Here is a 15652-nt window from a genome sequence, read left to right as displayed (position 1 = left end):
GGTGAATAAACCTAAGATTAATTATATTTAATTGCATTAACATTACAATTAACATAATAAAATATAAATCTTGGAAAACTAGATTTGATCATTTCATTTAAACCTTCATTTTGTGGTTCAGGTCCAGCTTCATTGACTGTGATTTTGGAATCTCTCTCTCCCTCTCCCTCTCCCTCTCCCTCCCTCCCACCCTCTCTCTCCCTCCCTCCTTCTCTCCCTCTCTTCTTCCTCTCCCTCTCTCTCCCCCTCCCTCTCTCTCCCCCTCTCCCCCTTCTCTCTCCCTCTTCTTCCCCCTCTCCTTCCTCCTTTCTCTCACTCCCCCTCTCCACTCCCCCTCCCTCTCCCTCTCTCTCCTCTCCCTCCCCCCTCCCTCTCTCTTTCTCTCTCTCGCCAGTCCAGAAGGTAGATGAAAGTGTCTGTGGAATTGTTGAAGGAGGACATGTTATGGATGCTCGTTTGAATACCTGGGGTTAAGGCAGGATAGAAATCTAAGAAATAAGAAACTTTCTTTAAAATGTCCTTTAGACCAGTGGTTCTCAACCTTTCTAATGCCGCGACCCCATAATACAGTTCCCCATGTTGTAGTGACCCCCAACCACTTATACATCACCGGGTGCCAGGGGCGTGGCCAAAGAAAAGGGGGAAAATGGCGGACAGCCTTGTTTGGCGACCCCTGTGAAATGGTCGTTCGACCCCAAATGGGGTCCCGACCCACAGGTTGAGAACCGCTGCTTTAGACAATCCAAAAGCCAGTTAGCCACTGAGTTCCTTATTCATTTGAAGCTACTATATGAATACTCCTTGTTTCACTCTCACAAAAACCAAACCCCTAATACTTCAGATCAGAAAATGAGTTCCTTTCCTGCACTAAATGATATTCGTTCGTATTTTAGCTGAATTCACAGTAGACAGAACCCTCAAAGATAAATGATTCACATCTATATCCCATCACACAGAAGTTACAACAGACATTTGGCCAAATACACAAGGCCTGTTCCTGACCCCATTATCCTTTCCCTCTTTTTATTCATCAGTTAGCATTTCCAATAAATTAAGGGGGGGGGGAAACCCATAGCTACATTTGTTTCATCAAATTTCCTTTCTTCCTTTCAAAATGTGCAAAAGATGCACGTTGCAAGAAACAGAAAAACCAACGAGCTTCAAGATATGTGATCATCTACACTGCCATTATATTTCCTTAAGCTGGTTAGTTTTCACGTGTCCTCAAAACAGTGAGTAAAATCCCTATATTAATCTCCAGAATGGAGTTGGAGAAACTCAAATTATATGGAAGGGTACAGCTCAGTCCAATAATATCCATGCGAGTGAGAACATCATCTTCTAGAATTAGGTGGTCCCATTTCTTCTTCTGCCTCCTCTGAGGCAAGGGAATCTGAATTTCCTATCATTCTCAAGTCTTAATGTTTTAAAAACAGGCCCTCCTTCATCTCTCCTGCTGTTCCATTGTTTCCGTTCAGTTCAATTGCCTCTAGGCCCTCGTTTCTGTTGTCTTCTTTCTCCATCTCTTCCCGCTGTTCTTTCTCCTCTTCTGCTTCTTCGGTTTCCACTCCATTCAGGAGGTTCGTGGTTGATAGGTGGCTGAGAAGCCGTCCTTCGTTGAAACTCTCAGCCAGTTCTTTGGCACAGCAAGAAGGTGTATTGGTTTCATACGTACTATGGAAACTGTTGTAGTCAACCTCATAAAAGTCCTTCTCTAGGGTAAGGACAGGGGTGAAACGGTGCCCCCAAAGCACTTCGGTGTCCATGTAGGAGCTCCGAGCCTGGCAAGTCATCCCTGTAGGACAGAATAAATAAACAAAACAGAGATTCAGTAGATTTAGTGAATACTAAAAGCATAGCCTTCCCTGATGCTACAATGGAAAAAGATAATGTGCACATCGATGACTTTTTTTTCTGTACCTGAACCAAAACATTTTACCACTGTTTCTCAAAGTTGGCAAGTTTAACATGTAAGGAGTCAGTAGAAATCTGAAAATCTTTGCAAAGATAATTGCAGGGACCAGTCTTCAAGAATCGGACATGACTGAATGGGGGGAAAAAAAGATGCCATAGTAACAGCAAGGTGAAGGAGAAGGACAGAAAGAGGCTGTGGGTGGAGTCAAGAGAGGAATCAGCATAGAGTCATTACATTCCCTATGGCCTCTGTCCAACCCCTCTTGAATTCTGTTAATTCTTATCTAGCTTAGCCCTGAGCATTAGTTGACTAGATTCTTGTGTATAGGCAAGAGCAATAGATTAGCTTAACTGGAACTTAACGTTTGATCCTGATTCTTTGCACATGACAAGAGGCAGGCAAACTCATAGTCAGGGCCTTGCTGTATTATAAAACTGATTAATGTTTGCTTTCCTTTGCAATCAAAAGAAATCCTCCATGGAGTAAAAACCTTACCAAAGAAATCTGTGTTTCAAGGCCATTATTTGAAAATTAAAAGCGATAAATCTGTGAGTGGCCAATTGTCAACAAAGAATGTTCTGAAAGCTTGATGAAAAGCGAGCAAGAGCTGCCCCCAAATTATACTTTTTAATGTTCTATAATTGAACCAGCCAATGCATTCATTATGTAACTCAGACAAATTGAAGTGAATAACTTAGACAAAGTGGAACACATACTGTACAGGCCACACAGCCTCTCTGGGGTTTTTTTTAATTATTATTTTGCTTTTACAGGTAGTCCTCGACTTACAGCCGCAATTGAGCCCAACATTTCCATTGTTAAGCGAGACACTTGTTAAAAGTAAGTTTTGACCCATTTTACGACCTTTCTTGCTACAGTTGTTAAGTGAATCACTTCAGTTGATAAGTTAGTAACCCGGTTGTTAATTGAATCTGGCTCCCCCGCTGACATTGCTTGTCAGAAGATCGCAAAAAGTGATCTCTTGACCTTGGGACCCTGCAAAAGGCAAATATGAGCCAGTTGCCAACCATCTGAATTTTGATCACATGACCATAGGGATGCTGCAACGGTTGTAAGTGTGAAAAACGGTCATAAATCATTTTTTCAGTGCCGTTGTAACTTTGAATGGTCACTAAACGAACTGTTGTAAATTGAGGATTACCTCTATAACGTCTTTTTTTTCCCCTTGTAGCAAGGGCTCTTCTGTTTCCTGGGGAACCCTGAAATAAAGGGATGTCATCAAATGTGAACACACACATACACAGGCTTTGTTAGAAGGTGTCAATGTTCCAAAGGATCGTGGGTTTTGAGTCCGTTTAAATATTCTACAACAAAGCTTTGAAAATTTGCCTTCATTGAAACCTCCAAACATTCTTTGGTTTGTCAGATATTTGGCAGATCGTCCGACTGCTGACATTCAGATCCAGCTTCTCATGTAAAAGGATCTTCCAGGGACAGACAGCATGTGCAAAGTTCTTAGAGGGAGTAATTGTCACACAAAAATGATCCGGTAAGTGACTTAACAGTCCTCAATACGGCGCAACACATTTTCACTCCAAGGTAAATCCCAGTGAATCCGATGCAATTTTCTCCTGGGTAAATGATATAAGGCTTTGGCTTTCGTTCAGCTTATGATTATACATTCATTTAAGTAGCCTGGAAAGCCTTCTTTCCAATTACACTTCAAAAACATGAAGGGCAGATTTGAGAAAGCAGGTTCTGAATAGTAAAATTAGAAAATGAATCTGCCAAGATTAAGGTTGTTTTTATTCTAATCTCCGACATACTGACATCCTGGGATGGAGATATTTCCATAGGATCGTTGTTTGCATTGAAAGCTGTCCTGAATTGACTTCTGCAAAAACCAAAATACTGACACCCAATTATGGTTTAAGTCTTGATGACCAATAGAAGAATGTAAAGGAAGTCTCTCAAGCAACACCTTGCTTCCTTGGCTACTATTCGTTCTGGATCAACAACATTTCAGAGAATTGTTTTATTAGATTTACAAATAAAGGAAAGTAAGATATTATTCTTTTTTGAAACAAGATAGTACTTCATTTCCAAGTTAGACCTACTACTGCTTCTATATCCCTGGACATAGAATCATCCAACACCTTCAGATAATGAAGGTTTTGAAAATCACCCAGACGAAAACCAAGATTAAAATGGTTTCACCAAATAAAAAGAGAAGCAGCTGTCAGGATTGCAAAGAGGAGTCCATAGTTTAATCTCTCATCAGCAAAGATAGGCAGCCCTAGTTGATTCCAGCAAATGTCAAAGACAGAATCTGCAATTAATGTCATCAGTAGACAAATGTTTTATTAATATTCCAGAATGCCAAAGAAATAAAGGTAATTGATTTGGACATAGCATTAACCTCTTTATGACTGCAAGACCCAGATCCAACAAAGTAACATTGAGTTGCGAGAAACCTTTTTTGAAGGGCTAAGTTATGAACACCTTTGTTGAATAAATGGCTAATTTAATTTAGCATCCTGTTTAAAATAGCGGTCATGAGATGGTTCTATGTTACTCACAAATAGATGTATCTTATAGCCCACCCTAAAGGTTCTTTGGTCTTCACCGACCAATACACGGGCTAATCCACTAAATTAAATTTCAGTTCAGTAATGCATGCGTGGCCAACAAAGAATGTTCTTCACATTATTCCTACTTGCTGTGAAATTATGGGTTATCTGTCTAGGATTATGAATACCTAGAACTATATCAACAAAGGTAACAAAAATAAGATGTATTAGTTCATTAGTGAATTGTAGTGATGCCTCCCAGTCTCCAGAATCTTAAAATAATGGAAATGGAAAAACACAAACATGTCTGTACAAGTTATCAAATGTTGCCTCCTTTAAGCATCTGAATGTTTGACATCACCTTTAGGGAAAAATAGCACCCACCCTCTGAAGCCTTACCTGTTGCTTCCACCATTCCTTCTAAAATGACAATAATTTCAAACTCTTCCTTCTCCAGCTGGGTACGTGACATCTTCCAGAAGGGGCTCTTCTCATTGATTTCATGTGAAATGATGAGTGGGGATACCAGAAACAGCCTGTCATCCCCTGTGTCAAATCCCACGTTGATATCCGTTTGGTTCAAGGGGATGAATTCCCCTTCTTTGGTCTGTTTGGATTTAATCAGCTTGACTCGAATAGATGCCTCTACAATGTGGGAATTCCTTAGATCTCCAACCCGGAACATGAAACACAATTTCTCATCCCGCATTGAAATCACAGCGTTGTTAGAGAACATGAGGGTCTCTGCCCTCTTCTTTGGTTGGCTGATCTTCACAAACATGCATCCCACCATGAAAGCATTGACTATGGAGCCCAGGATGGCTTGGACCAAAAGCAGTATGATGCCCTCAGGACATTTTTCCGTGATCACCCTATGGCCATAACCAATGGTGGTCTCGGTCTCAATGGAAAACAGAAAGGCGGAGACAAACCCACTGACGTTGTCCACACAAGGGATCCAATCTTCATCTTCCGCATGGTCCAAATCTCCCCGGATATAGGCAATGAGCCACCAAATGAAACCAAAAAACAACCAAGTGATGGTGTAAACCAGGGTAAACACAAGCAGGTTATAGCGCCACTTGAGATCCACCAAAGTGGTGAAAAGATCACTGAGATATCGGTAGGTTTCGTGGACGTTTCCATGATGAACGTTGCACTTGCCCGATTTTTCCATGTATCTCTGGCGGGGTTTCTTGTTTTCAGCGACCAAAAGACGTGTTCGGTCTGTGGCAATGGGGACATCATCCCGGGCTTGTTTGGGAATCTTCTTTTGTTCTCTGGGGGTGACACCAATCTCCATATCTTGATTCATGAAGATTCTTGAATCTCCAGCCATAGTTGGGCTACAGAACAGGAAAAAATAAACAAATAACGTAACTCTACTAGCTTATTAGAATAAGTAGAACTGTTTTCCTCAACCTACTTGTCTCTTGATATTTGTGACTACAAGCCATATGGGCTAATAATGATGGGAACTGACATCCGAAACATTTGCACAATAGCAGTTCAGGGAAAGTGGATCCAAATCTTTCGATGAGTGTTTTTAGGCGATTATAGTACATTTTCATGGGCACTTAAATGGTGATGATTCACTTTATCCATAAGATAATCTCCACTTCCCTCTTTTTGCTTCCTTAACTTTTACACATTGAAGTGTCAGAAGTACCCTTTCCTCCACCTTCCCCCCCCCCCAAAAAAAATCTGTCTGGATTTATTCAGTAAATTTGCACAAGACATTTGAAAGAAGCATTTTGCAAAATGCATTAGGCAGAACAAAGCATATCTCAGAATCTTTTGCAAAGACTGAATGGCTGCTTTGAAAATTCTTCCTAGCTATCTCCACAGGGATGTACATGGATAGACCATTTGCAGCATTGGTGGTTCCAATGGAGGTTCTGCCTATGCACACAGGAAAATATATGCTCATGCTTTCTAACTGTCTAGCTATCTAGCTATCATCTACCATCCATCCATCCATACATCCAGTCAATTTATATAGCCATCCATCTCAAACCAGAAACTCTGAGACAGGGGTCTCCAACCCCTGGTCTGTGGACTGGCACTGGTCCACAGTATGCCATAAACCAGGCCATGCAAACAAGTAAAGCCCTATCCATGGGATACAGGCAGCATGCGAAACCACGCTCCCTCCAGTCCATGGAAAAAAACTTTCTCCATGGAACTGGTCCCTGGTGCCCAAAAGATTGGGGGGTGGGGGTGCGGTGGGCACTGCTCTGAGAGACACAAATCATGAAAAACAATTGTAAACAGTTATAACAGAATCCAAAAAAGAAATTAAATAGAATTAATGTCAGTTCTTTGAGATAGGCCAAATCAAGAAAGAGACAGCAAGCTTTATTATTATAGGGTTATTTTGAATTTCTTTCTCATGCCTTCTCCTGTCCCTGGACTGTTTCTCTTATTTATTTATTTTTTATTTTTTTCTGTATACATTCTTCAAACTTATCTCTACCTTGCGTTATACAAAAGATAGGTGCAAATGAATTTTTAACTCTCCCCACTTCTGCCCGTTTCTCCTCCAGTAAACAAGCAGTATTTGAAAAACACAGGAGATTTTGCACTTATTTTAATGGAATTTTTTCTGATAAAAAGAAATTCTGTTATGAAACCTTTTGTTTATCTTTGGACAAAAGAGGAGCTCCTGTGGAGAACTGCTCACCAGTTCTTCACACACATAGTGAGACACAAACACACAGAGACACAAACACACAGGCAGATAGACAGACAGGCACTCAAACACACGCACAAACACTAATATAACTAAGACACATAAAATAAATTATAGAAATCTGTTTTTGAAAAGTACAAATAAGTGCCCAAGTGAAATGGCAGACGAATCAAGGAGCTGAGCGTTTACTGGCTGGATGCCCTTCCTGACGCCTATGCGGAGTTCACAGTAGATATTTTGTCTTTTGTGCCCTGATAGAGAAACATCTGTTGCTGCCTAGGATTGAACTCTCAACCTTCCAAATGGGGGAGGGGGTGAGCATCTTCACCTCTAAGCCACCGCATGGCTCAAGAACCTAAAGTCCAATAAATATGTAAATTGCAACATCAAAGAAGGATAGTACAGATTCTGCGGAAAACAGGACCAGCAATTCTCCAACTGTTTTTTGATTGGGTTAAGAGAAAACCTTGAAAATACTTTGCGTTAAAATAAGTGGCCAATCTGACTTGAGAAACTGAAATGACTCTGAGAGTAATGTCAGGCAGAGTATATACATGAGAAATATTTCCTTACCTCAGTATGAGAGGAAGTGTGATACAAGACAGGATATTGGCTTGGACTCTTAAACTCCTGAATGCGAAGCTTCTCCGAGTCATTGACGTTCTAAGTGGACTGAATGCGATCATTCCTCCTTTAGCCTCCTTTCAGCGGCTGCGAAGACCAGAACAGGAGATTGCAAAGTCACAAGGAGCTGGACGTGGGCTTTATTGATTACCAAGCCTAATGTCTGAGTGTGTAATGGGCTTTGATTTTTCACGTAAAAATAATTGAAGTGTGAAGCAATACCAATTAAAACAAATTGGATACAAGTACACAGAAGATAGAGATGTGTGAAAATAAGTCACGCAAGAGATAGATTTCATCTCTTTTTAACAAGCCCTGGGTCAGCCTATCATTTTGGTAGAGAAATGACATCCAATCACCAGTGAACACTTCCTTTAAGAAACAATAGCAGGCTTGTATCCAATAACCCAATTGCTTAACAATTGGCCGCCTAACAGCCATTTGAAGTTACAGTGGACCCTCCCCCCCCCGAACCTATGACTCTGTCCTGAAGTTATGGCTGCTGTAGTACCCGTGACATGTCAAGGACCACCTATAGGAAACAATGTTAAGAATACTACTTCAGTAACCTCCACAAGATTATAGGCTTCCTACTTATAAATTAAGTCCTTTCAGCCTGTGCCCAATTACAAAAGAGAAAGCTCCCTTACATACAGTGTAATACAATAATAGCTCCACTTACTAGATGAGCTTGAAATGGGGAGATCCACATGTCCTTCATGGTGAACCATAATATGATTTGATTTGTTTAAGCATAGTTGGTGACATAAAGACACCAACTGGGTTACCTTCTCAGGTTTATGATGCCCTGGATCTCTCTTCTGGAATACATGCACGGAACTGAGTTTTACATTATTGTGCCAACCTTACAAAATGCCAACTTGTATTTTTCGTGGGTTATTAGTAGTGATCTATTATGCAGCTCGCCTCAGGGGAAGGCAGGATATTTGTCCAATTAATTAATTAGTAAATAAGCTTTGATTTAGTAGAAGCCAATTCAAAAATATTCTCTCTGTTTTCCCCCCCAATTGCCAAAAAGATAGGCTGATTTTTTTTCTTCTACATGAAATACTGGGTAAAAAAGGGTGTTTCCCCAAAAAAGGATTATAATATATCAGGCAATCTGTGAGCCTGTTTATTATTGTGCAGAGTTCATCAACCATAGAGGTTAGTTTTTTTTTTCCTGAGCTACTCTTACCTTTGTAAAAACAGAATAGAATAATAGAATAATTATGTCACTATTATGGATGAAGCCGCTTGTTCCTTTGGATGGACTGCAAAATTGGCTGTAGCTGAAAATGGAGTTTGGGAAGGCTAATCTTTTCCCTCTTATCAAGTACACAAAGAGGCTTTTTATCAGCCTTCCTCCTATCAGAAAGCTTTACTTGCATTCCAAAGAGGGCTGGTTAGGAATGACCTCAAAAAAGGCCCAACATTTTGCTCAAGGTGAATGAGCTAAATCCAGATGGAACTGCTTACTGGTCCCTCTATGTGGCTGCAGAGAAAGTTCCAGCATTTAGACCACCAACTGTGGCGAAAAGGCGATGCCAGTGATAATAAGCAGACAAAATAGAGTTGGGAGGATTATTCTCTGCATACTTCACGACCATCCAAAACTTGCTGCCGAATTGTAAATGTTAATGCAGTTTAAGACAGGAAGTAATTAAATACATGCAGAATAGTCATACCAGCAGTAGTGCATTTATGAGATTTAGTTTGGATTGAGTCAAATTTAGATTAGTAATAGTAATAGTAGTAAAGTTGGAAGGGACCTTGGAGGTCATCTAGTTCAACCCCCTGCTTGGGCAGGAAACCCTACACCATTTCGGACAAGTGGCTGTCCAGTCTCTTCTTAAAAACTTCCAGTGTTGGAGCATTTACTGCTTCTGGAGGCAGGCTGTTCCACTGATTAATTGCTCTCACTGTCAGGAAGTTCCTCCTTAGTTCTAGGTTGCTTCTCTCCTTGATTAGTTTCCACCCATTGCTTCTTGTCTTGCCTTCAGGTGCTTTGGAAAATAGCTTGACTTCCTCTTCTTTGGGGCAGCCTCTGAGATATTGGAATACTGCTATCATGTCCCCCCTTGTCCTTCTCTTCGTTAAACTAGACATACCAGCAACCGTTCCTTATATGCTTTAGTCTCCAGTCCCCTAATCATCTTTGTTGCTCTTCTCTGTACTCTTTCTAGAGTCTCAACATGTTTTTTACATCGTGGTGACCAAAACTGGATGCAGTATTCCAAGTGCCCCTATCTTGAAGAGTGCCTGTATCTCTCAGCATCACAGTCAAAAACCAAGGGCAGACCTTAGTATGACAAGCAGGAGATCCTTGGCATGAAAAGTAATGGGCACCAGACTATGGGCAGGGCAGAACCCAAGAGAGACAGTTTGACAAGTTCTCAAAGAATCCAAGGCTTTCTCAACTCTACTTGGAGAAATGATCTCAGACTAAACAGCTAAATGGGGCACTTTTCTCCCGTGCATTTTCTTCTGTCTGAAAAAACCAAACAAGGAGAGCAGATTCAGAGTCTCGTGACATTAAGAGTGGGCAGAACCGTAGTCCAGGAAACATTTGGCCAGGACAACGAACGATCAATCATTTCCCTAAGTAACTTGCGTCAGTTATATAATGTGTATGAAACAACTAAAACCTATCTCGGAAAAATATGTGCTGCGCTCATCAGAAGCTGTACTTTAATTATTTCATATATAATAAATGAAGTTATTTTAAATGCACTCTGCTGAGAGTTGAGAAGCAAAAAAGGCTGGCAAATCGATCCTGTTTGGGCAGTTGCTTGAGAAGCTGCCATACTTGTTCTAGCCAGTTGGTCTCTCCAGATAAAATCAACTAGAATTATAGAGTTGGATGGACTTCAATAGTGATCAAAGATGATCTGGAATACAATCAAAGCATCTCTCTCACATGGCCATTCAGCTTCGCTTACACCCATCCAATGAAAGGCTGCTGACTGGTTTTGCTACAGCAGAAGTCTGTTGTGTTGTCAAACTGCCCATGCTGTTTGGAAAATATGTAAAATTCTCTGCATTTCAGTCCTTTTGAGCTTCGTTTTGAGCTTGGTGTTATCCTCACTGAAGAAGACATTCATGGATATTTTAACATCACAATCATTTCTCTTCTTGATTATTCCTTCTCAGGCTCAAACTAGGGTGGCAGCCCTTGGGTGGCCAACAACCACACTGTTTGGAAGGATGGGCACATGTTTTGGTGTGAACACGACATCATAAAGTTGGTGGGGATCACTTCGCACTTGTGGGCAAGCCAAGACAGGGTTCAGGATAGCTGGATTCATGCAGCATGCTAAACCATACATGGATAGGCTTGGCTCCAGCATCAGCTGGTCATTGCAATTTATACCTCGCTGCTGCAAATAAAAGATCACCATCAAATAAAAATAAGTGCGATCAATTGTAGAGCAAAATATAAGAACCTTTCCATTTTTCTGCCCAGTTTCTAATTACTCAGTTTTGTGCTACTGTTTGTACAGTGCACCACACCACTAATTAAGTTTGGATATGTAGATTTATGTCATAGTTCTGTGATGCAGTGGCTTAGTGGTTAAAGATGCTCAGCTGTCAACTGGAAAGATGACAGCTCAGGTTCAAGACCCTGTGCGATGGGGTGAGTTCCTGTTACTTGCCTCAGCTCCTGCTCACCTATCAGTTCGAAAGCATGAAAATGCAAGTAGATAAATAGGTACTACTTTGGTGGGAAGGTATCAGTGTTCTGTGTGGCCTCAGCACATAGACATGCTGGCCACAAGACCATGGAAATCTCGTTGGACAATGCTGTCTCCCTTGGCTAACAAATGAAGCACTGCCCCTCTAGAGGCAGACACATCTGGACAGGGGAAACCTTTACCTTTATATCATAGATATTGATATAAAGTTCTACTATTGGATATTTTATTGTATCTGGCCTTATGGCTATAATAAACTGATTTGATTTGATTATGGTTTCTATTAAAAATTTAACCTTGGTTCAGAATCAAACTAATGGAAATTGCTTGAAGTTCACGTTTAGAGCTTGTTGGGATTTTTTGTTTGTTTGTTTGTTACCTTGGTAGTAGCACTTTTTGACAGAGGAGAGAGACAAATGAGTGCCAGCTTACAATGCAATCCCAGACCTAATAAAGAGTGTAATTGACTAAAGTAGCCGGGCAGCCTTCCCACCCGTTTTAATAGGACTCCAACTGATAAATGCTGGCTTTCTTGTAATGTTATACAGGTAGTTCTCAATTTACGACTATAATTAATACTAATACTAATAAAGTTGGAAGGGACCTTGGAGGTCATCTAATCCAACCCCCTGCTCAGGCAGGAAACCCTATACCATTTCAGACAAATGGCTGTCCAGTCTCTTCTTAAAAACTTCCAGTGTTGGAGCATTCACCACGTCTGGAAGCAGGTTGTTCCACTGATTAATTGTTCTAACTGTCAGGAAGTTTCTCCTTAGTTCTAGGTTGCTTCCCTCCTTGATTAGTTTCTATCCTTTGCTTCTTATCCTGCCTTCGGGTGCTTTGGAGAATAGCTTGACTCCCTCTTCTTTGTGGCACTACATGTGGGCTGCAGCAGATACCCTGCTGAAGATTCCTTCTTGATAAGTGGAAGTGATGAAGCTATCTTAGATGTAAAAGGCTGATGCTTTAGGTGATGCACTGGGTTGGGTGGCATGTCAAGGCAAAGTTCCCCCTTGCAACATTCTTGATCCATTCAGCCACCTGTCTGGACTTCAGCTGCTTAGCTCTCTCTGTAATGGTATCTGTGTGCCCGAAGCCATTTTGATCCCACTCCGAACAACCTGCAGAATCAGGCCTAGAATTTGGCTACCAAGATGAAGACATGCATGCTGCTGTCTTGAGCTGGAAGAAGACAATCAGGGAACAACAGATGTTTCATCTGCCTCAAGCACAGCCTTCATCTAAGTCACGGGTGTCAAACTCGCCACCTCACATGATGTGTCGCGACATATTGCGACTCTTTTTGCATTGCAGCAGTGGGGTGGGACCGGTTTTGGTATGATGAAACTGGCCCGCGGGTCAGCAGTTTGACACCCCTGCTCTAAGTGTAGGTCCTTTTGATCACTCTTGAGGGTTGGGGACATGATGGAGAAGATGGAATCTATGAGTATGCTTCAGTGCCTTACCAAAACTAAAACCACTTTCCATGCTCTAGTATCTTCCACATGCATTGGAGCTGAAACTTCCTAAATTTCAGGGCTCTAATAGCTAGTAGGCTAAGATTTTGGACAGTTGTCTATAATAAAACTCCTCATTTGTGTTTAGAAAACCACAGTATCTAACAAAGTAGCAAGGAATTGTCCATCACAACAAATGCAGGTGAGCTAATAAAACCAGCATTTCGCAAAAAAATCTTACTATACTAGTTACCACAAGGTTTGCTTTAAAGGAAGGAATTCTCCTCCCCAAATATTTATTATAAGATTTTAGATTATGACCATAGGAACATGAGTTTTTGCCAAACCATAGATAAAATTCCCTGAATTCTGGCTGTCCTCAACCGGAGAAAGGAAAACAATATTCTTGTTGGTGGTAACGCCTCATTAGATCTTCCAAGGCAGAGTTTGTTTGTTTAGAATGAAAGAGGCATTTAGAGGCAGCTGAAGCTTCCTATAGTTAAGTGACCTCATTAAAATTTTCCCCTCGTGCCTATTAAAAAATATAGTTATTTTTCTAGGCATGTTCATAAGAAGAAATACCCATGCAAGAAGGAAGTTATGGGGAACAAACTTGTGGGGCCCAGGCATGCTAAATTCCTTCGATTTGAAGATATCTGCCTTCTTTTTAAAAAAATCAAATTCCCCTCTATGTAATTAAGGAAGACTTGGATTTAAACAAATCGCATATTTATATTTAATGTTTGATATTTAAATTGGGCCCAGTTTGGAGGCAATCAGAAAGGTTAACATGGAACAAGTGTGAGCAAATACAGAGAAATTCAAGCAGGCAATTAGCAATAATTTCAGTAGCGTGTGAGCATTCAGACTAGATCAAAAGCAACATGGCAAGGATGGGTTGAAGGGATACTTGGACCACATGCTGGATAGGTGAACGTAGATTTGAATTCAGATGTTCAGATTAAAACATTATTTAGGCGAGAGAGATTGCAATGGTCCTTCTAATTCCTTTCTGCTTCGGTTCAGAGTTGAACAGAAAATTCATCCTTACACATTATCCAGAATTTGCAACACTGATCTCATCTTGCGGGGTTAAAACAAACAGAATATGTGTGGTTTTCCATTGTGCAAAAAACGGCATCTCACCTAACACTGTGCATGTTTCTCATTAAAACAGCAGCTGCATTTCAAATCTATTTTCCACTTTCTTCTTCATTTACCGGGATCCTTTCACTAAGGCAAAATCGAGAATGACTTCTGATACTTTTTCACATTGCTTGGGCCTCCCAGCACCCTCCACCAGAAGTTAGCTGTTTTTCTTTTTCTTCTTCTTTTTTTTTTAAGGGACTGACCCCATTCTCCTCTGACGTGTGGACAACCTGAAAACAAGCTCCTTGGTATCTTCAACGATCACCATCCTGCTCTTGTTCTTTGGCTCACCTGTTTTCCTCCACCTCCAGAAACATGAGAGAGAAATCAACCCCAAATAAGGAAGAAGAAGAAAAAAGAAGACGCCAAACTTACCTGACAGCTAAGGAGTCCCTCCGGGGCCAGCTCTTGGTGAAACCAAAGGAGAATGAAAGTCTAACTTATTCTGGGAGGGTCTGACCCATGCCATTGTTGCCACAAACGTGCCGGGCTCATGCCAGCCTCTCCATGCCCTCCCTCTTTCTTTCTGCTTGCTGTAACAAAAGATGCAGGCAGAGCCTCCGTTCACGCCCCCTCTTCTTAGCCATGCCTTGTTCCCTCAGTTAGAATGGTTGGTCTTCATCTTGAGGTACTCAGTCGCCTGTTAAATTTCCCTCCCTGAGCCTTATGCTGCTGTTGCTACTGCTGCTGCTTCTGCTTCCCTCTCCGTCTGTATAGTACAAATGAATTCTCTGTGTATTACAGCTATTTAAGGGGGTGGAAGGACGAGAAGGAAGGGAGACAGGCTCCATGTGATCGGAGCATCATCTGTTCTGAATGAACAAGAAGGGAAAGGAAAGGTGGAGGAAGAGAGGGAGGGTAAGCAAGGGAAGGAGGGGCTGGGGGGGATGTTTAAGGCTGCACAAACAGGACAAATATGGGGCAGGCAGCATCCATCACCTTGAGAAAACCCAGATGCCTGTTCTTTGCCCAGAAAGCCTTCCTGAGAGTCAAGGCTGCATCTTCAAGCACTTCCAATCATCTCCTTGGGTCTGTGCTCCCCATCTGTAGTTCAGTTTTCTTTTGCAGAGGTTGTTGCTTGGCTCTACTTAGCAAGAGAGTCTCTGGGAAAACAAAGGGAAGGAAGGAGGGGAAGCTGAAGCTGACACAGTCCATGAAAAAGAGTGTAGATCCCCACTGGTTGCTGCAAACAACCAATAAAAGAAGCCCAGGCAAAGAGGAAAAAAGGAGACTGGGAAGAACATCTGCATGGGGAAAATAAACACCAGGGCTCCCAATATCCAGAATAACAGAATTGGAAGGGACCTTGGAGGTCTTCTAGTCCAACCCCCTGCTCAAGCAGGAACCCCTGTTACTATTTCAGGCAAATGGTTGTCCAATCTCTTCCTGAAAACCTCCAGTGTTGGAGCACCCACAACTTCTGAAGGCAAGCCATTCCACTGATTAATTGTTCTAACTGTCAGGAAATTTCTCCTGAGTTCTAGGTTGGTTCTCTCTTTGATTAGTTTCCGTCTCTTGCTTCTTCTTCTGCCTCAGGTGCTTTGGAGAATAGGTTGACCCCCTCTTCTTCCTGGCAGCACCTTAGATAT

The 15652-nt window shown here is 41.5% G+C and overlaps 1 protein-coding gene across 5 annotated transcripts; it reads right to left on the bottom strand.

Moving 5' to 3' along the window:
- Window positions 1–615: 615 nt before the first annotated feature.
- On the bottom strand, window positions 616–15179 carry KCNJ5 (potassium inwardly rectifying channel subfamily J member 5). 5 transcript variants are annotated; one of them, XM_039334512.1, is made up of 5 exons: window positions 14439–14878; window positions 7712–7849; window positions 4846–5792; window positions 3078–3135; window positions 1665–1795 (listed from the first exon to the last, which is right to left on the bottom strand). In XM_039334512.1, exons 2-4 carry the CDS (start codon window positions 7822–7824, stop codon window positions 3080–3082), a joined length of 1116 nt encoding a protein of 371 aa, XP_039190446.1. In that variant the 5' UTR covers window positions 7825–7849; window positions 14439–14878; the 3' UTR covers window positions 1665–1795; window positions 3078–3079. The 5 variants fall into 5 exon arrangements, with proteins under 5 accessions (XP_039190445.1, XP_039190442.1, XP_039190444.1 ...); XM_039334511.1 differs by lacking the exons at window positions 3078–3135; window positions 14439–14878 and adding an exon at window positions 15003–15179 and having other exon boundaries at window positions 616–1795; XM_039334508.1 differs by lacking the exon at window positions 3078–3135 and having other exon boundaries at window positions 616–1795; window positions 14439–14874.
- Between the last annotated feature and the right edge of the window lie 473 nt (window positions 15180–15652).

This window comes from Crotalus tigris, unplaced genomic scaffold, assembly GCF_016545835.1.
Source record: "Crotalus tigris isolate CLP2741 ecotype Arizona unplaced genomic scaffold, ASM1654583v1 scf7180000017631.5181431, whole genome shotgun sequence".
NCBI classification, from domain to species: domain Eukaryota; kingdom Metazoa; phylum Chordata; class Lepidosauria; order Squamata; family Viperidae; genus Crotalus; species Crotalus tigris.
The sequence above is the reverse complement of the archived record's forward strand: the minus strand, read 5'-3'. Positions and strand labels throughout refer to the sequence as shown.